We start from the raw sequence: 22,846 nt of genomic DNA, 5'->3' as shown, positions 1-22,846 counted from the left end.
CCCCCCGAATATCTTGCTTACATCCCACATAGATGGTCCTGTATCTGTGCCCTACTGTGGCGTTTGCACAATGCCACAAATGAAACTGCACTTTTCATCACAGCCAAATCAGAGAATTAGTGAAAATCTTTAAGGCCTGCGCGTAGGTGTAGCCTTACTGGGGGGTGTGCTCGTACGAGGGGAACATCGACTTCCGTGTTTTCGGAGGCGGTGGAGGAGGCTTGCTCTCAATCTTCATCGGCAGCGGAGGAGTGAACTGTGGGGAAAGAAGAGTTCAGGCTAGGACTTCAAATGGAAATAAAAACAGAATATTTTAACGTTTACATGCCATTAAATATGCATTAGTGTGAGGGTGCTATTTTTTGCAAGCAGTTGTACCTCTGAAGAGATCCTGAGGTTGTCAATCTCGTGCGGGTGTTTCTTCGGAGGCATGGGTGGTGGGGTCCCTGGGGTGTCAAATGTATTGGCATCATTGTCACTGAGAAGCGATGAGTAACCTACCACAGGAGAAAGGAAATAAAAGCTTTTCAGACCACATGCATCAGTGAATATGTGCGTATGACCAGATTAGGGCTATACACCAGATATTCTTCGTTTTTCTGTGTGTGAGGTTGATTTTAAGAGAAAGTAAAATGAAGACAGAGAGTGCAGCAGTATCTTTCTCTGCTACGTACTGGAGCTGCGTGGTGTGTGCGGCGTGTGCGGTGTGTGCGGAGAGGCAGGCAGCGGGCTGAGAGGGTTGGACAGGCTGAGCTGGGATGAAACACCCTGGAACAGGGTGAGGGTAAGTCGTCGGTCTCCTAACTGTAAACTCTTGGGCCTCTGCTGCTTCTCTGGAGGTGTCTGGAATAAAAGTGGAAAACAAAGATACAGGCATTCGTGTAAGGCAGTAATGGTGGTATTCTCAATTCACAACCAAATAACAGAGACTTAATATTAGGATGAAATGGTCTCCAAGACTTGCAAACAGCTTATATAATCACCTGAGTGTAGGTACAGTATGTTTTAGATAGAAATGAAAATAGCAGAACATATGTGTAAAAATAGCTCCTGCACACCTCATCTGTGTCTGACTGCCTCTCCAGTAAGACCTGGGATTTGCTCACGCTCCAGTCCTTCCTGTTCTTTCTAGCAATCCTGTTGTCCTCCTCTGAGCGGGACAGAACAGAGGCCCTGCGATCGCTGGGACGGGACGACAAGGAACTGCTTGTGAACAATCAGAGGCGGAGATAGGAACATACAATCAGAGAGACAAACTTTTGATTTGAGCAAAGACAAAATCAGTGTTTGAAGTAAACAGCCTCCATAGTGGAGGCAAAACAAGAACACAAAACTCCAAACCGGAGACAGAGAGTGGGAGAAGTAGACAAGGGAAGCAGAGAGAGGATGAAGGGACTGACTCTTGGGAGGAAATGCAGGAGGGCCCATCCGAGGATGCGTAGCCGCTGGAGAGGCCTGAGGAGGCGTTGGAGAGGGTTGAGACAGTGGACATGCGGCGCAGGGTGGAGGACAGGATGTAGGGCATCACCACGGAGCCCACGCGACTCTTCTTCTTCTCAGTGAGAGAGCAGGGCTGGGACACACAAATGGGATTAAGCATCATCGGGGGAATCTTGGCAGGGGAGGAGCACAATGACAGGCAAAACACGGGTCGTGCTGGGCTGGCTAAAGCAAGATTTATGGTCCTGCGCTAATATAATGTACACTCTGCTTTGAATGAGAAGCGTTTGATAGGAAGGCAAGAGGGCCAATAGCTTAAGTTGGCACCCTCTTACATTAAATTAAGTTTGCGGTTGGCAACGCACCAAGGTTATGACGCCATAATGCTTCTCCACTTTTTCCCGAAGGTCTTGGAAACAAGTAACCAGACGGTTGTGTAAGGGCTTCAGCTGCTCCGTCGTCTTCTCCCCGTGGATGCGAATACCATCTGCCAAGAGAGGGATCTGGAGGGGAAGACGGCCACTTGAGCGTTACAAAACGTCTTCTGCTTCGAGGCCAACGTAAATGACGACGATGGTGGAGGGACTTACCTGCAGAGCAATGAGGTGTTTGAGGACCTCGATGCGCTCGTGGTCCTGTGGGTGCTGTTGGATGTAGGTGTCTGTAAAGAATGCCTAAAGAGGAGGAAAACAGGATGAAAACTGGGCAGCTTTTTTACACATGCTTTCGCTTAAAATACGGCTGCGAGCAACAGTGAACGCAAAGGTTTTCACAGCATGACAAAAGAGGCCACCGCGGCTCCCTCATGAATAAAACTTTGCTGCTTATGAGGGCAGCCAGAAGTCATGTTAATGAAAAAAGAATCCACAAATTCATATAAATGTTGCAGTTATTTGTTATTAGTGCATTTTGGCAACGTTTCATATCAGTGAAAATCTTTTCCAAATCAATGACTTGAGAACCAACTGTGCACACAACCTGAAGCTGATTTAGCAGGTTCAGGTAAAATAAATACAGTGCAGTCTTTAAGCAGTGATTGCTATGATAGATGTAATTATTTTATTTCTCTGTATGTAGCAAGTAAAGTTGGATGGAGTTGTTCTTGTCTGTTTTGTTTTTTTCTGCATGTGTTTGCTCCAAGGACACTGCAATCCCAGTAAAATGACCTGATTAAATATTGCTGACTGTTTTTTCAGCAAAGTGCACAAATAGACAAAGAAATAGCCATGTTAAAGAAATACATCAAACCTTCTCATAGTTGGAGAAGCCGCCCATGACAGCTGGGTCGACGATGCCGCTGAGCATCATGGACAGCGGGTTGATGGACAGCGAGCGATCACAGGCTTGATGCTGCACAAGGTTACTCAGCTTTTCATTGGCCATCTCCATTGTTTCTACGGCGTTCTCCAGAGGACTGATCTCCTCCTGCCCATCGGGAGAATTACATGAAGAATAATATGCGTTAGAGGAAACAGAAACAAGAACAACATAGTCTGAGCATCAGGATTGCTTCTTACCACTGAGACAGATTTGACTTCAAACCATTTCAGAATCCCAGGGAAGCGATAGGCGGTAATATAAGTTGTTCTCTCTATCCACATGGTCTGTAGGGCAGAGTAAATATCAATAACACAATAAAGGCTGACGTTGTTAATGTCTTTATTAATCTTCAGAGTGAGGTATGTGCAAACACAGGGTTGTTTATACCTTTTTTCTGAGCTTAGTAATTAAAAGTAAATTTTAAAAGTGCTCACTGCAAATTCATTGTCTGGATCCTTTTCACCTTTCCTGAAGGGCCTGGAGTACTGGAACTGGTCCATTTCATTGGTCCTGTAATAGCTGCAAGAGAACAGGGAAGGACAGCAGTGAGTTAGTGGTTTGACCAGAGAACTATAAATCCCAGCGTGTTCACGAGAAAATAAATCAGCCTTTAAGTGTTCTGTTACGCACTTTAATATCTGCTCTGGAACCCCCTTGTCTTTAAACTGGCGTGGCACAGTGAGAACAGGCTTGACAGTAAAGCACTGGATGTCTGTGGAGTTCAGCTAAGGATAAAAACGGGAACAGTGTGGAGGAGCAGATAAAGAAATGTTGTACTGGATCAGAATTTTTTTTTAACCTGTAATTGTGAAACAAGAGTCCACAGCCATGCTAGCAGCTTTGTCAGGCTGCACTTAAGCACAGCCATGCTTTGAGGTAAATGCTCACAACGACAATGCTAACACGCTAATGTTAAGCAAGTGCACTATTTACCATGTTCACCATCTTAGTATAGCGTATTAACATGCTTATATTTGCTAATTAGCAATAAACACATAATTAAAGCTGAGACTGATGGGAATTAGTTTTGCAGGGTGTTAGGTCATAAACCCGCCCACTGGACAAATTAAATATTGATCTGATGAGGTCGCTAGATGACAAGATCTTACAATTCATCCTGAATGCGTTTCCCTAGAGCCGTGTGGCTAAAATGGCTAAAAATCTTGATAATTAAAAAGCTTTTGTGTGGCTCATTAGTTGAGGATACGCTGTCCCGGGGAGCTGCTGATGTCGTCTCCAGGAGCAGCTGTGCTGGTCATCCGGACTGCGTTGGGGAACTGGGAGAGCAGCTTTAAGCTGAAGTCTTCAAGCCACTCATACTCTTTGCCTCTGTAGATGAACATCTTGTTCTGCAGCAGACACGTGTAACACAACAAATGAAACTGAGTGAAAGGCTAGAATTATGATCAAGCTCATTTTTCATAAAACATGAGAGATGTGCTTGCTCTACGCCTTGACAGGTCTGTATTCATCCTGACGTTCTCTTGTGTCTTCAAAAAGCCAATAACCTTTATCGGCATTATTGCACATTGCCCTAAGAAATGTTTCAAAAAGCAAGCACACTCCATAAGCACAGGCATGAAGGTTTCTCAAAGTCTCTATTTATTGAAACAGGTAATCATTTTCTTACCCTGAGGAAAGAAGGGAATCCAAGGCCATAATATCCTACAGCGAAGTACTCTGGCTGTGGCCGCATCGCATGCATGATATTTTCATAGAACTGGGCTTGTTTTTTCTGACAGAACACAAACGAGATGATAACGTTGCAGTACGCACACTGATTGTTTCAATTAGTCTGTTAGTAGTTACAAAATGAAATTTTAATTATGAATTAATTCCAAGAACATCCTAAAAGAAAAAAACAACAACAACAAAAAACACGTTTACTCTCATTTTCTTTTGTGTAATTTTGAGAAAAGCTTATTGGAGCACAATCATACCAAGCGATTAACACAAAGAGACGTTATAAATAGATTCTTCATAATACATTCAAATTCCACAGCATCAGCAGACACTATCAGGGTAGAAATGAGTTGAGTAAACAGGCTAACAAACACTTATCTCCTCTCCCCTGCCTTGAGTTGTTCTTTCAACCAATCGCACTCAAGCTGGCACACAATCCTTGTCCACTATTACTCATCTGACTTATTTCAATAGTATAAACCAGGCAGGAACAATAAAATCATTTGCATTTTCATAACAGTTTATGAAGCTGCCTTTTTTTCCGGGGTATTTTAATGCTTTAAGGAGTGACAGTATTTTGTTTGTAGGGCTGAATAACAATGCACGTATCCTCTTACCAACAGCTGGCTGAGCTCCATGAAGTCAAACATGTGGCTCTCATGCATCTTGGCCAGCTGCTTTCCCAGCTCAATGGCCTTCTCCCACATCTGAGAAGACATGTGCATCGCTCAGTTAAAAGGAGACATAAAACACGAGCATAAAAACACAGGACCACGAGCTAGACTTTGCCATCTGGCTCCCACGGCTGTCTTCTGCAAAAGCCCCACCTCACCGCTTCAAGGGAAACTGTCAGTCTGCAGCAGCCAATGAAGAGATCTAAATACTTACACAACAGAAGAACCTGCGGCTAGTGTGTGAGCTTTAGTAACTTCCTCTGGAGTGTCACAATATGAACTGAGAGGGCGGTTTTCACACATTATTAAGGATAATTTGTGCATTATGTGTAAAAAAAAAACAAAACAAAACAAAACAAAAAAAAACTTTTGGCGGCAGCTCACAGAGCAGTGAATACTCACTTTGCCCTTGTCCAAGTAACATATGATCTCCTGGAAGAGCCTCTCTTTCAGCTCCTGCTGGGTCCACACATGTTGCCCATCTCGCGGTATCAGGTGAGGAGCGCAGGTTTTGTCAGACCACTGATGAAGCAAATTTGTAGGTTAATAAATCAACACTCAAATTAACATTTGGAAGTATGGTGATATCTGGAAAGGTTAGACAGCTCAAACATAAAAAAAAAAGCTTTAAGCTCTGTTTAAGCTTAAAAAAAAACAAACTCTGACCTCCAGTAATTCAGCATGTAGTAGCAGAGTGTAGGCCGCCTCTGTGTAGTTCTCACAGTCCAAGTGCAGATCTCTCAACTTGTACAAGTACCTGGTTACAGAAGGACATCAGTTAAATGCAGGTAGCAATTTTGGTCAACAAAATACACACTCCATGTTTCCATCTCATTCACCGGATGTAAATGTCCTCCCTCTTCTTTTCTTTGTAGAAATTCTGAAAAAACATATAATTGCATATTTCAGAAAAACATTCTCCCTCGAGCAATTTGCACAGGTAATTGCTTTATGTCCATGTACAAATAGTGTTAGCCCCTTTGTAAATACAGGCACAGAGCATACCAGCACGTTGACGGTGCAGCTCATGCGGTGCTCTGGACTTTCATCGTGTGTGATGGTGCGGTATGCCAGGAGATTCTCCAGCAGGCTGCTCAGGAGCAGAGCCAGCTCCTCTCCTGACTGTGACAGGTATCTGTGGCGTCTGCAGTGCTCCAGTAACCTGCACATACAAAACAAATGTCCTTCACAGACTGCTCTCGACCTGTAAAGGGCTATTTCTAGTTTAGTTTGCCAAAGCCTGCCTTTTCTCTCGACGAGCACATTGAAATCTGTTGGTGCTCGTCTGGGGTCGTACATTCTTTCCTCAAGTGTTTACTATTGATTAGAGGTTGCTTATGATTCTTGTCCTTCTGGCGCCTTGCAGGCATTCAGAAAAGCTTTTTGTTTTCTTATATGTATTCCCTATTACACAGAAGGATTTTTCATCGGCGTGTTGTACAACTTATACAACCCTTAGAATAGAAAGAAATATTTTCTGTTTGATCTGCTCCTCTGCCTTACGTTTTCTCCAGCAGGACTTTGTACTGCTCATCCCCTCGGCCTCCTTCTACCTCTTGATCCAATTTTGTTATCAGTTCATTTTCAAACTGCAAAGATAAGAAGGGAATTAAAAAAACACACCATCATACACATCACAAATGTCATATTTAGCCAGGAGCAGCTTCTGTCAAATTCAAACAGAAAACAAGAAAGTGCTGAACTTCTGAGATAGCTTTTTACCGTTTCAAATGTTCGTCCGGGGCTGAAGTTGTGCTCACACTGCATCATATCAAAGAAGATGGGGATGGTAGCTTTCCTCAGCTCGGGCTGAGGCACCAATGTGACCTCCAGCATGGGCCCGACCATTGCTGGGATGAACTTCATTTTGTGGGGGCCTGAGGGACAACAAAACATTATCACACAGAAATATCATAGTACGATTTGAGAAGGCAATAAGCCGCATTTTCATCTCTCAACAAACAGAGGCCAAATCTAATAATGTAATAAACAAAACAACAACACACTGTGAAACTGGACGACAAAAAATATTGTCTTGTTATTCCACTTGCATAACTGGCAGGTACTGAATAAACAATTCCACAAACTCTATGATAATAGCTGCATTATCAGACTCACCAAGATTGTACCACATATCTCTGATCTTAAATCCAATAGTCTTCCTCATGTCTCCATATCTGTGGCAGATTCAAACCAAATTACTCTTGAATTAAGTCTTCTCGATTTAAATAATCGTTTTGATGAATCGTAAATGATCTTACTTGTTCAGTATCTTATTCCGTTTCTCTTGCGAGAAGGATTCCAGCTGCAGTGTCTTGTGGGTGAGGAACGCCACGGTCAAATGAAAGTAGTTATTCCACAGCTGTGAGGGAAGCAGGGTTTTCAAATATTAATGCCATAATTAACTTCTCATAACACTAGCTTTTGATTTTCTGTTTAATAAAAAATGTAACCTCTACCAAGGCGGGGGAGGGCGAGAGACACACCTGTAGTTCAAAATGCGCCTGGTCCAGAAAATACATGTTGAGGACGTCCGAGTACTGGTTGATGGCCCTCAGGAAGACCTGCATCTGCACCAGGTTCATGTTCATCCAGTCAGCGGGGAAGATGTTTCCCATCAGGTCTTTAAACATGATGAATGTCTCCATGAGGAAGTCCTGAGGGAAGAAAAGCAGCTTTACAGCAAGTGCACGCACACTGCTGCTTTAAAGAAACACAGTAAGTAACATCTGCTTAAACCAAACTAAGCAAATCCACCGCAGTGCTGCTACACGTCAGGCACACACATAACGCTCCCACAGCTTAATGGAGGCCCACTGACATCCTCATCATGTCCAATCCACTGCATGAAATGTCTATAATCAATATTCTCTTAAGGAGCAGTAAGTGGCCTGGGTGGTTTAATGCCTGTTATTGATGAGATGTTTCAGGACAAGATGTAGCCAACAGGGGAGGAACGGGGACACTTACAATGATATCCTGTCTTGTCTTGAAGGTGCTGATGTAGTGGGCGTAATGCATGTCATCCATTTGCTTCAGGATGGCTGTCATGCAGGCAAGATAGTGGCCCTGCCACAGAGAAGTCCACTATTACTGTCATGATTTCAAAGTAAAATATCCCTAAAAACCTGCACATGTTCTTTACTGTATTTGTGTTATTGACATATTGGTATATTACTATATTTAGCTGTTGTTAATGTCACTATTGTTAATGTTAGAATGGATGCTGAGGATGTAGTTGTGAAGGATCACACTGTGTCTTACGATGAGAGACGAGGATCTGTCCATGCTGATGACAGTGCGATTGACCCTGCGAAGAAGCCGCTCCATTATCAGCTGAACGTGCCCTCTGGTTGGACCCTGCAAAGACAGAACAGCCTCAGGTACCATTCCCAGCTGAAACACAGCGGCACTGACATGCTACACAAAGCTGTCAGTGTTTAAGGGCTTATTCACCTAAATTACAAAAACCCTATTTTTCTTATTTGTTTTTTAATGCTAGTTTTACTTGACAAGTTCCTGGGATATTTGACATTTAGATTCCTCTCTCCACTACATACAGAAAAAACACATTTAAAACAGTAATCAGCAGCAGGTCTTACTTTAAAGGCTGTACGAGTTACTATGGATACTGCTGTGGAGAGAGGAAATGAACTGGAGCTGAAACAATTAGTCAATTGACAGACAATTAATCTACAACTATTCGTAAGTTATTTATTGTTTTAAAATGCCCTCTATATCACAATACACCCTCTAATTTGCGAGCATTTGATGCTTTTCCTTGTCCTAAATTATAGTTAACTAAATATCTGTTGGTCCCCCTCAGATCTTAGGAAATCGTATTGGACATTTGTCACTATTTTCTGAACAGTTAATAGTGTGAAATCAGAAGGTTAGGTGATGATGGAAGGAATAATTACAGTCAAAAAAACAATTAATAAAAACTGTTTTCAGTGAGGTCTGTGGATTATCCTCTCTAGAAAACAATGTTGCTGCTGAAATTCTTCATATTATTTTTATTTTTATCACAAACAAAATTCCACTGACCTCCAGGTAGTGGCAGAAATCTGAGACAGTTAACTCAAAACCTGGAAAAATAAAACCAAAACTATCTGAATGAATAGATATTTCATCCATTTTACCTACTTTCCCCTCACATCCACTATGACCTAGACCTGCTAGCTAGCTGGGTTTTGGTCACACTGGAAACAGGCTAAGCAGAGTAGCCCAGATGTTCCCTCCCTTAGCTATGTCCTCCAGCTCCTCCAGGGGGATCCCAAAATGCTCCCAGGCCAGATGGGAACTAAACATCCCTCCAGAATGCTCTAGGTCTGCCCTGAGGCTTCCTTCCAGTTGGACATGCCTGGAAAACCTCTAGAGAGAGGCCCCAATCACCACAACTGGCATCTTTCAACCAAAACAGCAGCAGTTTTGCTACAAGGCCCCCACGGATGCCTGAGCTCTTCCCTCTACCTAATCTCAGGAAACTCATTTTGGCCGCTTATAGCCACAATCTCATTGTGACTAAATGTTTCTTTTTCTGTAATTTGAATGTAATGACCCTTTAAACTCGTTATCTCTGTGTTGTGTTTCTGAAGGTGAATTCCTCACCACATCCTTGCGGTCCAAATTGTCCAGCACTGTGCTGAGCAGCTGGACGCAGGCCTCGTGGTCAGGCTTACTCGAATGGTCATCCAGCTGCCCACTCAGCTGGTCAGTAACAAGTGGCAGAAGCACATCTCGACAATCTGTGCCAACACAGCAGAGGAAAAAAGAAAAGCTCGCTGTATCAAACATCACATTTTCTGTTAATGGAGCTGCCCTGACAAACTTGTATGTAGGTGTCATGCCGAGCAGGGTTTTTTTTCTCCTTCATCTTGTGCGAAATGTCATTATGTGGTTTTTGAGCCTCAAGGACTCCTACCTGGCTGCCTGAAAAGGTCACTCTCCACCATTTTACACATGCAGCCCAGCTTCTGACGCACGAGCTGAGAGTCAGGAATGCTCTCAATGAACTTCGCGAGGAGGATGCTGAAAAGAGAATGAAAGGAGTAGCGCTGACAAGTTTAATGCTATTCACATTTCACATCTAGCAATTATTATCATGGAGGACTAATGAGCAGCACACGTGCAGCCTAATTTTGCAGCAGCAAGAATTGAGAGTAACGCCTCCTTTACTCTGAAGTAAATATGATAATTTGCACTGAGACAGGCAATTATCATTTCCTGCTGTGCAGAGCCTCTGGAGAGTTACCTGAGCTCCACGGGATCAAACACAGTCTGGATGTCATTAATGATGCTGGGGAGGTATTTCAATATTGCCCCCTGAAAAAGAGAAGAATCTGGTCTCATCAGGCTGAAGCATGGGGATGTTTTTCATTCTCTGGTAAAACAAGCTTTTTACCAGATTTTTTCCCCCTCACCTTAGTGAGACTGCCAACAGGAAGCCCAGACTTACTCTGCAGTTCATTTGTAAAACTTTTCATTAACTTGTCCATGAAACAGTGCAACACATTTTCACAGCTGGACTACTGCAGTCATTTACATGCATAGACAAATGCTGACTGAAAATTAAAGCTCTTCATAGAGTCTACATGCAATTTAGTTTTTAATATGTAATTGTAAACCAGATACAGTGCATATACAACTAAAGCAACAACAGTACAGTACTTGTTGAGCCTACCTTTATCTTCACTCCCTCATCAAGTGGTCTGTCCATGAGAGTGTTGAAAGACAAGAAAAGGGTGCGAATGGAGTTGAAGAACGCGTCCCCATCTTCACTGTTGCCATAGAATCTGAGAATCAAATGCCAGGAATTGGATCACAAGAAGTCTTCCTTATGAGAGTGCAAAGTGGATTCTTACATGGCAGCGCCTCTGATACCTAAGATACAGGACCCGGGACTGCACAATGAATCTGAACAGGTACTTCAGAGCTTTGAGTGCTACGTAGAGCCTCTCAGTCAGGATGGGCTCCTCGGCATGGCCCACATAGTAGTTAAGCACCCCGGTTAGCTTCCTGAAAAAATAAGTGAGTCAGGCATCAAGGTCTGCTGGTAATTTGGATGTAGGTGGAGAAGAGGAGCAAAAGAAGCTCTAAAAATAAACAGCGTGAAGTCATCAAAGATGGGAAATACAGAACGGAGACTCACATGTAAGCCAGAGTGGCACTGAAGTGCTTGTTGATGTATGTTTCCAGTACTGGGTTGAAGTGCTGGAACTTTATGTCACCAATGAGTGTGATTATAAATACCTGGTGACAAAAACGAGGAGGAAACAAAATCAGAGCCTTGTCTAAGTTGAAACATTATACACATACAATACTGTATGTCAGTGGTTCCAGAGTTATAATCTTAAAGGTCCCATGTTGTATAAAGTGAGATTTCCATGTCTTTTATGATTATAAAGCAGGTCTAGGTTCCATGTTAATACTGTGAGAAGTATTAACACGTTCAGTCCACAGAGAAATGCACAGTCTGTATTCAGAAACTGAGCCTTAAAACCAGTCGTCAGGTCTTCTGTAACTTTGTGATGTCACAACAAAGCAGTCACTGCTCTCAGTCATGCCCCAAGCCCCGCCTACCTGGACCCACCATCCAACCTTGCAGGATTTAGTTTTGTGTTTACCTGAAATCTGCTAAATTTTTATTGGATCACTCAGAAAAACAGTCAGCCAATCAGAAGAGAGGCTCAGAGACCTTAAAACACTGGAAAAGTGTAAAATATGGGACCTTTAAACATTTTCATGAAATGCATTTTGATACTTTTCATGGCCATGCATGTGTGTAATTAATCCAGCATTACTGTTTATATTTTATCCAACTGATATCACCCTAATTCTTTATTGCTTTCTATGTTTACATAGAAACAGAGCTAAATTCAGCTACTGCTAATACAGAATGGAGCATTATCCTGCTGCTGCTTCGCATTAAGGGCTGGGTTATTCCAAAAAAGAACAAGTTTGTGTGGCATGTTGTCGAAGCACACACAAAGGCAAAAGTGGTTACAGTTCTATAGGGCGACAATCAAAGGCGGGGGAGGAGGTAACTGAGGCTTTTCAATCATCTGAACAGCAGTTCTGAGTATAAAAGCACTGAACGGGCAAAACACAGGGTTCTGTTATAATTATTATTGCTGAGGTTCGTGCTGATTGTAACTGTCAAAAATGTGTCATGACCAAGTCTTGATCATTTTCAGCATTTCACAAGAATGGAGCAAAATTAAGAGAAAAGTCTGAAAAACAAAACAATTAACAAAAAAAAAAAAATTAGCAGAATTCAGTTTAGATTCATCTTGTGACCCCTCGGTTCAGAACCATTGCTATGTACAGTTCACATTTTGTTTTGATTTAAATTAATTTTGTTTTAATTTAAATACATTTTGTTCTCATTTATCTACACTCAATACCCCATAATGACAAAGTGAAAACAGATTTTAATAAACAAACAAACACATTTATTGAAAAGGAAAAACTGAAGTGCAATATTGACATAAGTATTCAGACCCTTTACTCAGCACTTGGTTGAAACACCTGTGGCAATGGTTACAGCCTTGAGTCTTCAAGGGTATGATGTGACAAGTTTTGCACATCTGGATCTGGGGATTTTCTGCAGATCCTCTCAAGCTCCGTCAGGTCAGATGGGGACAGTTGGTGGGCAGCCATTTTTAGGTACCTCCAGAGATGTTGGATTGGGTTCAAGTCAGGGCTCTGGCAGGACATTCAGAGTTCCCTAAGCGATTCCTGCATTGTCTTGGCTGTGTACTTAGGGTCATTGTCCTGATGGAAGGCGAACCTCTGGCCAATCTCATTCTCGTTAAGGATATCTCTGTATTTTGATCTGTTCAGTTTTTCCTCAACCATGACCAGTTTCCATGTCCCTGCCACTGAAAAACACTCCCACAGCATGATGCAGCCACCGATCAGATGGTATTGGGCAGGTGATAAGCGCTCCAGAGATCTACTCCAGAGATGATGCTTAAAGTTGAGGCCAGTTCATTCGTATTTCATCAGACCAGAGAATCTTGTTTCTCACAGTCTGAGAATTTTTCAGGTGCTTTTTAAAAAAAATAAAATCCAAGCAGCTTTCATGTGTCTCTCTTGGAGGAGAAGCTACAGTCTGGCCTCTCTGCCATAAAGCCAAGATCGATGGAGTGCTGCAGTGATGGTTGTCCTTCTGGAAGTTTCTCCCAACTCCACACAGGATCTCTGGAGCTGAGCCAGAGTGAGCCAGAGTGACCATCAGGATGGGGCGGTCATTTAAGATTTACGGATGCCACTGTGCTCGTGAGAACCTTCAATGCAGCAGAAATGTTTTTGTAGCCTTCCCCGGATCTGAGCCTCGACACAATCCTGTCTCTTAGCTCTGCAGGCAGTTCCTTCCTGCTCACAGCTTTTGCTCTGATATACATTGTCAGCTGTGAGACCTCCTATGGACAGGTGTGTGTCTTTCCAAATCATGTCAATCAACTGAGTTTACCACAGGTGGACTCCAATCAAGGTTTAGAAACATCTCATAGATGATCAAGAGAACCGGCAGGCACCTGAGTTTTCAATTTCAAGTGTCATAGCAAAGGGTCTGAGTACTTATAGTATGTCAGTGTGATATTTCAGTTTAGCAAAACATCTGTTTTCGTTTATGGGCTCTTGAGTGTAAATTGATGAGGGGAAAAAATTAACTTAAACAATTTTGGCATAACGCTGAAACATAACAAAACATGAAAAAATTTAAGGGGTCTGAATACTTTCTGAATGCACTGTATCGTGTAATGCCATCCTGTTATGGATATTTCTGCACTGCATGATAGAAATTACCACTGACACTATGGCTTTAGCAAAAACTAACCAAGGCATTGAAGACCAGGGTATCATATGTGTCCTTCTCTGAGGTGTCCATCATGATGTTGAACAGGGCATCAAGAGTGTCCTGGAGAAACTGTGCATAAAACAGAAACCTTTTACAAAAGTGTCATTAAAAGGACATTATGCAACATCTATAAAATCAAGCAGAATTTTACATTTTCAGTGCAGCATTTGTGACACAGCAGAACTCACTTTCACAATCTCCCCTCCCTCGACCTCCATCAGTCTCTGCAGAATCTGGTCCAGATCTTCAGGGTTAGACCTCCAGTTTAACAGGCCAAGTAGATCCACTGGAAAAACATCAACACATCAGAATAAATACAGTGGCAGCAACACCTCCTCTGTTACGACATTAGTTATGATAATTGTGTTAAAAGCCTGAAATTTCAATATAAACCTAATTAGATTTTCATCAATTAACATGAACACATCAGCAATATATTAACAACACAGATGGGCTTAATTAATTTCAAGGCAATCTGAAGGGAGGAAACTACGGTGTCACTGCACCTCTATCTGATGAAGAATCAGTTTCGTTTCTTAAAGATGATTTTTGACAAGATGTTTAATTATCACAACTTTAGCAGATTGGAGGATTGGGGAAAAATAGAAATGTGCCCTGCGGTACCGTTTTGAGTGAGTTTAGTGGAGCAGGTGAGCGTCGCAATCTGAAAGCTGTCTTTAGTCACAGGAATCAGTCCTGAGTGGTGGAACTGCTTTCCCGTTTGCTTTTCCTTCTCCTCCACTTCATCCCAGGTCGCTGGCAAGGTGAGATAAACCTTTGCATCCTCAGCCTTTTTCATGTCAACCTAAGAAATTCATAAAGTAGGCAATGAATCATGAAGCATATTGATCGATGGAGATCTAATGTCATATTTATTGACTGAGGAGGGATTCGTGCATAATCCATCTACTGACTGTCAGCTATTCAAGACAGATTTTTGTGTAATTAGATAAAAACAATAAACAACCTGCTGCTTATTTTAAAGATAAGTGCTATTAATTAAATTTCATACAAAATAAGAATACACAAAGATCCTGCAACCGCACCTTATAGACAATAAGTTCGTGCCTGCCATCTTTTAGTGTGGTCCCATCTCCTCTCATGAGCCGCACGAAGGCCATACCAAAGGGCTTCTCCGATTTATCCCGAGCTGAAGGATGCAAAGGAGCGTAAGACAGGAACCTATCTACCAGCAGTCACTCTAGCTCTATTTAACATTGTGGCAGAACTACATGTGGGTGTTTGTCATACAAATAAGGCACAGTCACTCACAGTCCTGGGAGGATCTATGTCGAAACATCACCCTGAGGTGAGAGCGGCACACGTCTTCAATGGGAATTGTCACCTTGCGGGGAGGGGAGGAAAAGTCAGGGGAATTAAGGAGAGAAGTGTGAATACAGGATTACACATGGAAGAAACGTTATCTGGTAGGAAATTTGTATGAGTAGCATATTCTGCTCTGGTATCTTCCCCAGAAGATTATTTTATTATATTGAGCCACAGAAAATCCATTTGAAGAACTAATTAAAGAACACAAGATATCATGTTGGAAACACAGAGCTGCACATGTTGGTCCCTGTCATGGGCTTACCTTCACTGTTTCATTCCAGCAAGGCTGCTTCACCTGGTAGTAGATGACAGACTTGTACTCTGTGATGCCATCATAACCAGCCCCAGGAAATATGGCTTTCTACAGAAATGAAAGGAGGGAGATAAAAACAATGTCAATTTGCTCTTTGATGCATTTGCAATCAAAAAAAGTACCAGAGTCATAGTAATACAAGTCAATGCTTGAACAGACATTCATATAACCTTTAATAAGAAATAGAAATAAAGAAAACAAGACTAAGGGTAAGTGTCTTTGCTAGTTTCAGACCAACGTTTTTCTGTCCAGTGCCCATGTTGTTTGAACAGCAAATACAGTTGTGTCCATCTGAGCAACCCTGGCCGTGTTGGTCTCAAAACGAGGTGTGGTCAGGCAAATTGTTAGCATATTGGTATCTCGAGTCAGCAGAAAGGGATTGCACGATTGACCAACAAATACCTGGTCTGAAATCATTATATTGCTATATTGAGCATTATCAAGATAGCATATCAAGAAAGATATCAAGATAACCGGATGCACAATGTGCATACACTGTGCATGTTACAAACAAGTGTGGTGGACTGAAAATGCACCTCAGATGTGTGGATCAGTCACATGGATCATGATATCATCATAAATGAGGATCTGTTGAGAATCAAGTGTTCTCTCTTACTAAGTTGTAGACCTAAATCTGCCAGTGTTTCCCATTCATCATCTAGACTTTTTCCCACCAGTTTCATAATTAACCGAAAATTTATTTACACTTCTATTATAACATAAATGATGTCTAACGTTGTGATTTGCGCATTGATTTGCTCAGCCCCTCCTAGCCCCTCAGGGTGCACAGAGCGTAATGCAACTGGGTTCACTGGCCAATCAGAATATGTAATCAGCTCGCCACAACTAGAATCTACTTCTGTGTGAAACACTGCACCGTTATAATAGCAATCCTCCAAGGTGCAAGCATATCTAACTTTCACGGGGAATGGGGGATGGCACTCGAATTGGTTTTTTGTCAAAAACTAGATGAAGGGGACCACTCAAGTCAGCAGGATTGTTGATACAAAATTTCATGGAAATCCATCCAGTAGTAAAGCGATGACCCTGCCCAATATACTGCCTAACCATGGAGCCATGCTGGGAGCAAGGCTAAAATGTATTTACAGCAGAATTACAAAAAAAAAATTTAAGAGAAGATATTAACACAGTTAGTCAAGTGCATTCACTAGGTTAATTTTACCTCCATGGGATTGCCCTCATCATCGTGCACAGTCAGTATGACCTCGACATTTTTGGGGGTCTTCTTTTTACCACGGTCAAACTCTCCCTGCAGCAAGGTTATGTAAATATCATTCCTCACGTTTCCTGGACAAGGGACAGCAGATGATCAGGTGGATGAGCTGACAATTTATGAACCCTGCTCACGGCTTTGTAAGCAAGGAAAATGAACATGACCATGGCCTATGCAGAGCAGTGCCCAGCAACAAAGACTTTAATCCACCTGGGAGGATGATTTCCGGGAAGCCCATTTTCCTGACGATAGCCGTGCTGCGATCCACAAAGTGGGGGTAGTCCTTCCTGACTTGGGCAAGATCCCCTGGGAGGAGCTTCAGGGTCACAAACAGCCCTGCCAAGAAACATGTAAAGAAATTCAATGAGGCAGACACTGAAAGCATACACCCTATAGACCCCTCACACATCATTTATTCCCCTCAAAACAAAAAGGTCAATTTAGAGCAACCCACTGAAATCACAGGGGGGGACAGTGTCTGTAAGCACTTCATTTTACCCTGGCCTTTGTGATTGACCTCCCGCGTGGCAATGACTTTGTTGAAGACAGCAGTGAGCGGCTCATTCTCCCCGATGACTCGAGATGGCATGAGCGGAGACATGATGAGCTGCCTCTGACGGATGTAGGTTTCCATAGCTATCCTGAGTGAGAAGCACCGGCATGAGAGGAAGAACAATCAGCTGCCAGCATCTCTGACAGGTGACAAAGGAATGGACAGAGGAGCCGCAAAGGCAGCGTGTGGAAATACTAATGAAGAATGTTTTGGCCTTTCAATAAGTAATTTGGTTTTGTCATAACATTACGTCTAAAGGTATGCTAGTGGCTCTGATAGGCTATACTTTGAACTAAATGCTAAATGAAAAAGGTATAATGTATACCATGTTCACCATCCTAATTTAATTCACGCTAACCATAGCAAATAAGCACCAACACAAATTACATCTGAGACTAACGGGGATGTCATCAGCGTTGCATGTCACTCCACAAGTTTTTGTGCAACTTATCAGGTTTTTAAATTTTGCTTCCAGGTGCAACTCATGCAAGTCAAATTTATATTAAATGGGGTGTAACTGAGTTTTCTGTAGCATGTAGTGAACATGGATGAGGCAAACATCAAAGAGGGCATTCATACAAAAGAGAATAAATCAAAGTGTACTGCGGTGGTGTGGTAAGAGGGAGAGGTTGACACAGAGGGAGGACAGAGTCTATATGTTGCCTATATGGACGTCACAGCAGAGACGTGTAGGGGAAGTTTTCACAACGCTTAAAGAGGTTGGTGTATTGCAAGAGCAAATATATGACGCGAGGTGGATGAAACGTTGTGGCCAGGCAGGAGCGTTTTGACAATAGGTCCTGATATACTATGTCTAATTTACTGTACAATGCTATACTGCTTTTGGTTTTTTTTTATATTCTACATTATTGTTCATTATTGTCAGGAGCTTTCTGTCAGTAGAGGTTAACACAATTTGTAGGAATGAGCTGACTGTTGATGAATACCATTCAGTTGCCTGTAGTGCATATGTGACTGCACTATTGGCTCACTGTTTGTAAGTCTAAAAGAGAAATTAAATACAGAGACGAAATGTCAGTGGGGTGACATGGAATGACACAGCTCCTTAGATAAAAATGACTTTCTTGGTTAAGCAACAATAAGGGGACATGTCATTTCAGGAGCAGTGAGGAACCTGCTGATGTGATTATTGACTTTTAACTGATGAATTTAATGTTTGTAATGACTACCCACCTTCTGAAGTACAAATTAAGTGTTGTGCTGCACTGTGTGGACGGATGTGGTAATTGCATGTTTTAGAAAATACATTTAACCAACTAAAGAAAAGTCAAATAAAATATTGGTATTCAGTTGCTATTTAAATCTTAAGGAAATATTTTTTCCATTGGTCAAGTCATTTAGCTTGACCTTTTTTGTCATTTGTAATTTTTAATTTGTAATTTTTGTAATTTGTAATTATCCTGTTAATGATTTACTAGTGCCAGATTAGTCACTCAGTGTGAATGAAATCTAAATTCATTTGTCAAAGCTGCCAACAAGTTCTTCAGTGGTACAATCTGTCTTTTGTAAGGAACACTGGCATCTACTGAAGAGCAGAAAATGGCATGTCCAGGAAACTTTTAGTCACGTTTACTTCAGCAGGAGAAACTATGCTGAAGTCTGGATTAGTATATAGTCCTGTTTTTCAGGTTAGTTAAATGTCATAAAAATGCACATTTAATATTTTAAGTTATCATCCAGACATTTGCTGAGTCCTGATAAATATTCTACACGACAAAAATGTCTTTTTTGTCTGTACCTCCTCAAGAAGACACAACGAACTGTGACACAGAGACAAATAGAAGATAAACCTTGGTAAAATTTGGTTTAGACATCAGGAATCAGTCAAGATATTTTTGGGCCTCTTCCAGCTAGGATCCCTGTGAATATATTATTGTCCTCATCCCCCCAGTGTGCAGGTGCTATGAAAACATGGCCTTGAAGCCTGTCTTTGTGCAGAGCTAACACTCAGTATTGCACACACTTTTTATATTTGCCCTTGAAATGCAACATAGAAAAAGCTGAAATGCATCCTTGAAAAAGGTGTGATAGAATGCAGTAACTCGAGTCCTATTCCATTTCTTTTCCATTATTCGATTGTGTTGAGTAAGAAAACAAAGCCGGGCTGTTAACACCGGAACAAGTGTAACAACATCAAAAGACTTACTGCTGAAAGGGGATGAAATGCTGCTTGTCCTCATCGTCTGTTTTGCCATGGGCAGTATCTGTAATGTCCATCACTGCAATGACAAACACACAAGTAGCATCACAGTGAGGCCGCAGACTCAAGGGTAAACTCATTCACCAGATGTAATGCAGTTTTCTAGTTTTTGCCAAAACAACAGCAACGTGTGGAATTTCCTAGTTTTAATAAAAGTGAATTTACTCTTTATAAATTTGGAAACTGTATGTTCTACTTTTGAAACAGAAGCTGAGCCAGGTGTTGGCTCTCACTCACCTGTTGCCTGGCACAACAGACAGCCAGCATAATAAGACAGATTGAGGGTTCTTGATCTCCAGCTTGCAAATGCCTTTGGATCGTTCATTCCACCCAGCTCTTTTTCTAAACTGCTCTTTTTTTTTTTCCTGGCTAAGAATTTGACTTCTGAGTTAAACGTTCTTTCTGACTCTGGTTTCAGTCCATTTACTCGAACACCAGAGGAAACCATTTCTCATCAAATCCACTAATCATCTGGCCAAAAACAAAAAGACCGTTGCTAAACCAATTTCCACCGACTCCTTTGCCAAGGCAGAGTGGAGGCATTTTCTAGGTCAGAAAGCAGGTGTTCCCATTTCATTCAGCACAGGGATCCTTCATTTTTACACCTCGACGGGACTATTCATGCAACTACACCACCAGAGAGGAGTGGCATTTTTTTTTTTTTTGTTGAACTGACTTTTGCATTGCTTAAACAAACATTAGGACATTTAAAAAGCTGCTCACCAGCCACACCAAACGGCCTCCTCAGTCCGCCGGTGTGTTTCTTGCCCTCTTTGAGCTCCATGCTGCCCACTCTGATGATCTGACACACCAGGAAGAGCCGTTGCCTCATTAAGTCACTGCTGCTCAGGTCCTGGGTGCAAGGACACACAAAGATGATTTATTATGGGATATTGGGTGATAAGGTAGATACAAAAGGCAGTTGACTGCACGTATCACCGGCCTGTCATTATGTGTATTCACAGGGCCGGAGCTGCAGACCAAATGGAAAATATTAGGGATGAAAGCATGCAGTAAAACCCTCACACATATCACCTATCCAACATCTTCATGTGTTTATTTTTCTGGCTGCTTTTTCAAGTCAAAGTGGAGTCTAGTCCGCTTTGAGGAAGCAAGTGTAAGTATAAAATTTCAGCTTTGATAAATGTGGTTTCATCACGTTCTGAACCACTAATTCCTGGTGGCACAGATGCAGGTTAACACAATGACTTGTTTGCGGTGGAACAGCTGCCTGTGTCATTACATAAACAGAAGCAAAACAATGGTGGCAAATGTATTCAAATTTTCAAAGATGTGCCGTGAATGTGAGCCATTCAGTGAAACTTTTTAGTAAATTAGGAGCAATCCAGGAACAAATTGTTCTCTTTGTCACAGATTTCAGGCAGCGTTTGGATTGTTTAAATCCGGAGCGGAGGGAATACAGTCAGTGGGTTGGGATTCGGTTACCGTGAATAGTGCTGGCAGGTTGTTGAGTTTTTCAATTTCTTTAGGCATCCCCATACTGTCCCAGCGCACCAGGAAGTTCTCACTGCATGAATTTAAATAAGAATCACAGTTAGAGATCACATTATCGAAAGCATCAGGAGAAATGGAAAAATGTAAAAGTAAATAATGTAAACTTTGGATTTTATCAGATGAAACTGATAAAAGTGTCAAAAAAATCCTAAAACGTTTGCATATTTTGAAAAGCAATAATGTAAGAGTCAATTGATCCAAGCTGATAATTATACTTGCCAAATACATAGGTTATGGCTGAAAGGCCTGGAGGGACACAGGGACTGAGTGTTTTTAGTTTTCACATCAGGTTTCACATCATTAACATTCATAAAACTTACCTTGTAATCATTTTTTAAAATGTGTTAGAGGTTTTTTTTTTTTTTTTTTTTAAATCACTTCCATTATTTATGCTGGCACCATTTTCACCAAGCTTAGAATAGAGATGTTACATTTCTACCCCAGCAAGCAGAAGAAGCAGCAGCAGCTTAATAAACGCCTGAAACAAGCAGCCTTCCAGCTTCCAGTGTTCATCTCAAACAGTGCTGAAGCCGCTACATCTCAGCTGTGCAGCGTTATGTGACAGTAACGCACAACCTCCAGCCATCATTATTATTCTTCATTCCCATAGTAAAACTAATTATAATTCTTAATTCTTCACTTTGTAACTTGTGCCATAATGTGACAAAGTATGAATAGTAGTAATTGCTGCAGCACTGTAGAAGTAGAAGAGGTTGTGTTTTTTCTTTTTTTTTTAAAAATAAAGTTTGAACCCTTTTTTATCAATCATGTGCTAATTGTCGACATGTGAGGTACATCGACATCAGTTTGCGTCAAATCAAGATACATTCTGTTGTACGGAGTGTCGTTTTTCTTTTTCTCAGGGAGTTTGACATTTCTTGGATTAAAAGACCAATGAAAGCCAAAACTGACCCAAATAGACAAATAACCGCAACTTGATACTTAATTGTGGATGTAAGAGAAAAGTGAGGAGCTAACCTGATGAATTCAGACTGATCAGGGTCATACAGAGACATGAGCAGCTCAGCATCTTCTCCAATGTTGCATACAAAGTTCTTCAGGTTCATGAGTAGACTGTAGGTGTGCACTGTGCTGAACAGAGTCTGACGCCTCATTTCCAGGTTCTGTAGCCGTGTCTGCATGAAAACAAGGCCCCCGGGCAGTGCATGGAAATACATATTAATTGAAATGGACAGGTACAATGGAGTACAGCGACTGGTAGCATCAACAAATCAAAAGTCATGCCTTCTCTTCTTGTATCCTGTCATCGACACTGCGGGATGCGGTCTCGTGCGCCCGGAACAGACTGACCGTACTGGTCCAGTCAGGATCCAGAGTGTTTCCTGCTTCATCTCGCACCACCAGGTCCAACCCCAGAATCCTGAGCAGCACAGAGGATCAGACAGCATCAGATGAGTTTACAGAGACAATCTCAGAGCGATGACTCAAGCCTATAAAACTTTACAATGGTGTTTATGTCAGAAGGCATTTCGTTGCAGTACAATAAGGCAGCACGACTCATACCGGTTTCCATAATCAATCTTTGCTGTGACTTTCTTTTTCAGCTCGACAAGGTCATCCTTGGGCAGCGTTCCTGACACTATCTGAGATCGATATTCGATGAGGCTGTAGGCCATCTGCTGAACACTCCTGAACAGGGTGGTCTTGTTCACCTGTCAGATAAGCAGGAATATACTTATA

General features: G+C 41.9%; 1 protein-coding gene across 3 annotated transcripts in view; it reads right to left on the bottom strand.

Moving 5' to 3' along the window:
- Window positions 1-6: 6 nt before the first annotated feature.
- dock5 (dedicator of cytokinesis 5) overlaps window positions 7-22,846 on the bottom strand; it is a 30,161-nt gene continuing 7,321 nt past the window's right edge. Inside the window, exons 6-51 of one of the 3 annotated variants that reach the window (XM_023394113.2) lie at window positions 22,670-22,818; window positions 22,391-22,526; window positions 22,124-22,281; window positions 21,077-21,158; window positions 20,354-20,483; window positions 19,577-19,649; window positions 17,355-17,497; window positions 17,067-17,192; window positions 16,806-16,930; window positions 15,572-15,670; window positions 15,253-15,325; window positions 15,027-15,130; window positions 14,605-14,785; window positions 14,169-14,266; window positions 13,960-14,049; window positions 11,269-11,369; window positions 11,001-11,135; window positions 10,801-10,912; window positions 10,372-10,442; window positions 10,042-10,148; window positions 9,729-9,865; window positions 8,382-8,477; window positions 8,088-8,186; window positions 7,604-7,774; window positions 7,379-7,479; window positions 7,236-7,294; window positions 6,840-6,994; window positions 6,621-6,706; window positions 6,123-6,279; window positions 5,957-5,997; window positions 5,784-5,874; window positions 5,520-5,639; window positions 5,061-5,150; window positions 4,391-4,495; window positions 3,968-4,109; window positions 3,391-3,472; window positions 3,195-3,279; window positions 2,958-3,044; window positions 2,689-2,865; window positions 2,031-2,114; window positions 1,806-1,943; window positions 1,401-1,573; window positions 1,059-1,203; window positions 675-843; window positions 379-497; window positions 7-256 (exon numbers count right to left, since the gene is read on the bottom strand). In XM_023394113.2, coding sequence (XP_023249881.1) covers window positions 155-256; window positions 379-497; window positions 675-843; window positions 1,059-1,203; window positions 1,401-1,573; window positions 1,806-1,943; window positions 2,031-2,114; window positions 2,689-2,865; window positions 2,958-3,044; window positions 3,195-3,279; window positions 3,391-3,472; window positions 3,968-4,109; window positions 4,391-4,495; window positions 5,061-5,150; window positions 5,520-5,639; window positions 5,784-5,874; window positions 5,957-5,997; window positions 6,123-6,279; window positions 6,621-6,706; window positions 6,840-6,994; window positions 7,236-7,294; window positions 7,379-7,479; window positions 7,604-7,774; window positions 8,088-8,186; window positions 8,382-8,477; window positions 9,729-9,865; window positions 10,042-10,148; window positions 10,372-10,442; window positions 10,801-10,912; window positions 11,001-11,135; window positions 11,269-11,369; window positions 13,960-14,049; window positions 14,169-14,266; window positions 14,605-14,785; window positions 15,027-15,130; window positions 15,253-15,325; window positions 15,572-15,670; window positions 16,806-16,930; window positions 17,067-17,192; window positions 17,355-17,497; window positions 19,577-19,649; window positions 20,354-20,483; window positions 21,077-21,158; window positions 22,124-22,281; window positions 22,391-22,526; window positions 22,670-22,818 — 5,304 coding nt within the window. In that variant the 3' untranslated portion in view covers window positions 7-154. Of the gene's footprint in view, window positions 257-378; window positions 498-674; window positions 844-1,058; window positions 1,204-1,400; window positions 1,574-1,805; window positions 1,944-2,030; window positions 2,115-2,688; window positions 2,866-2,957; window positions 3,045-3,194; window positions 3,473-3,967; window positions 4,110-4,390; window positions 4,496-5,060; window positions 5,151-5,519; window positions 5,640-5,783; window positions 5,875-5,956; window positions 5,998-6,122; window positions 6,280-6,620; window positions 6,707-6,839; window positions 6,995-7,235; window positions 7,295-7,378; window positions 7,480-7,603; window positions 7,775-8,087; window positions 8,187-8,381; window positions 8,478-9,728; window positions 9,866-10,041; window positions 10,149-10,371; window positions 10,443-10,800; window positions 10,913-11,000; window positions 11,136-11,268; window positions 11,370-13,959; window positions 14,050-14,168; window positions 14,267-14,604; window positions 14,786-15,026; window positions 15,131-15,252; window positions 15,326-15,571; window positions 15,671-16,805; window positions 16,931-17,066; window positions 17,193-17,354; window positions 17,498-19,576; window positions 19,650-20,353; window positions 20,484-21,076; window positions 21,159-22,123; window positions 22,282-22,390; window positions 22,527-22,669; window positions 22,819-22,846 lie in introns of all 3 variants that reach the window. The other 2 variants (XM_023394114.2, XM_087170316.1) reach the window with 2 other exon arrangements.

This window comes from Seriola lalandi, unplaced genomic scaffold, assembly GCF_002814215.2.
Source record: "Seriola lalandi dorsalis isolate HSWRI2012SDOR001 ecotype SW California unplaced genomic scaffold, Sedor1 jcf7180002054945, whole genome shotgun sequence".
Taxonomy (NCBI): Eukaryota; Metazoa; Chordata; class Actinopteri; order Carangiformes; family Carangidae; genus Seriola; species Seriola lalandi.
The sequence above is the reverse complement of the archived record's forward strand: the minus strand, read 5'-3'. Positions and strand labels throughout refer to the sequence as shown.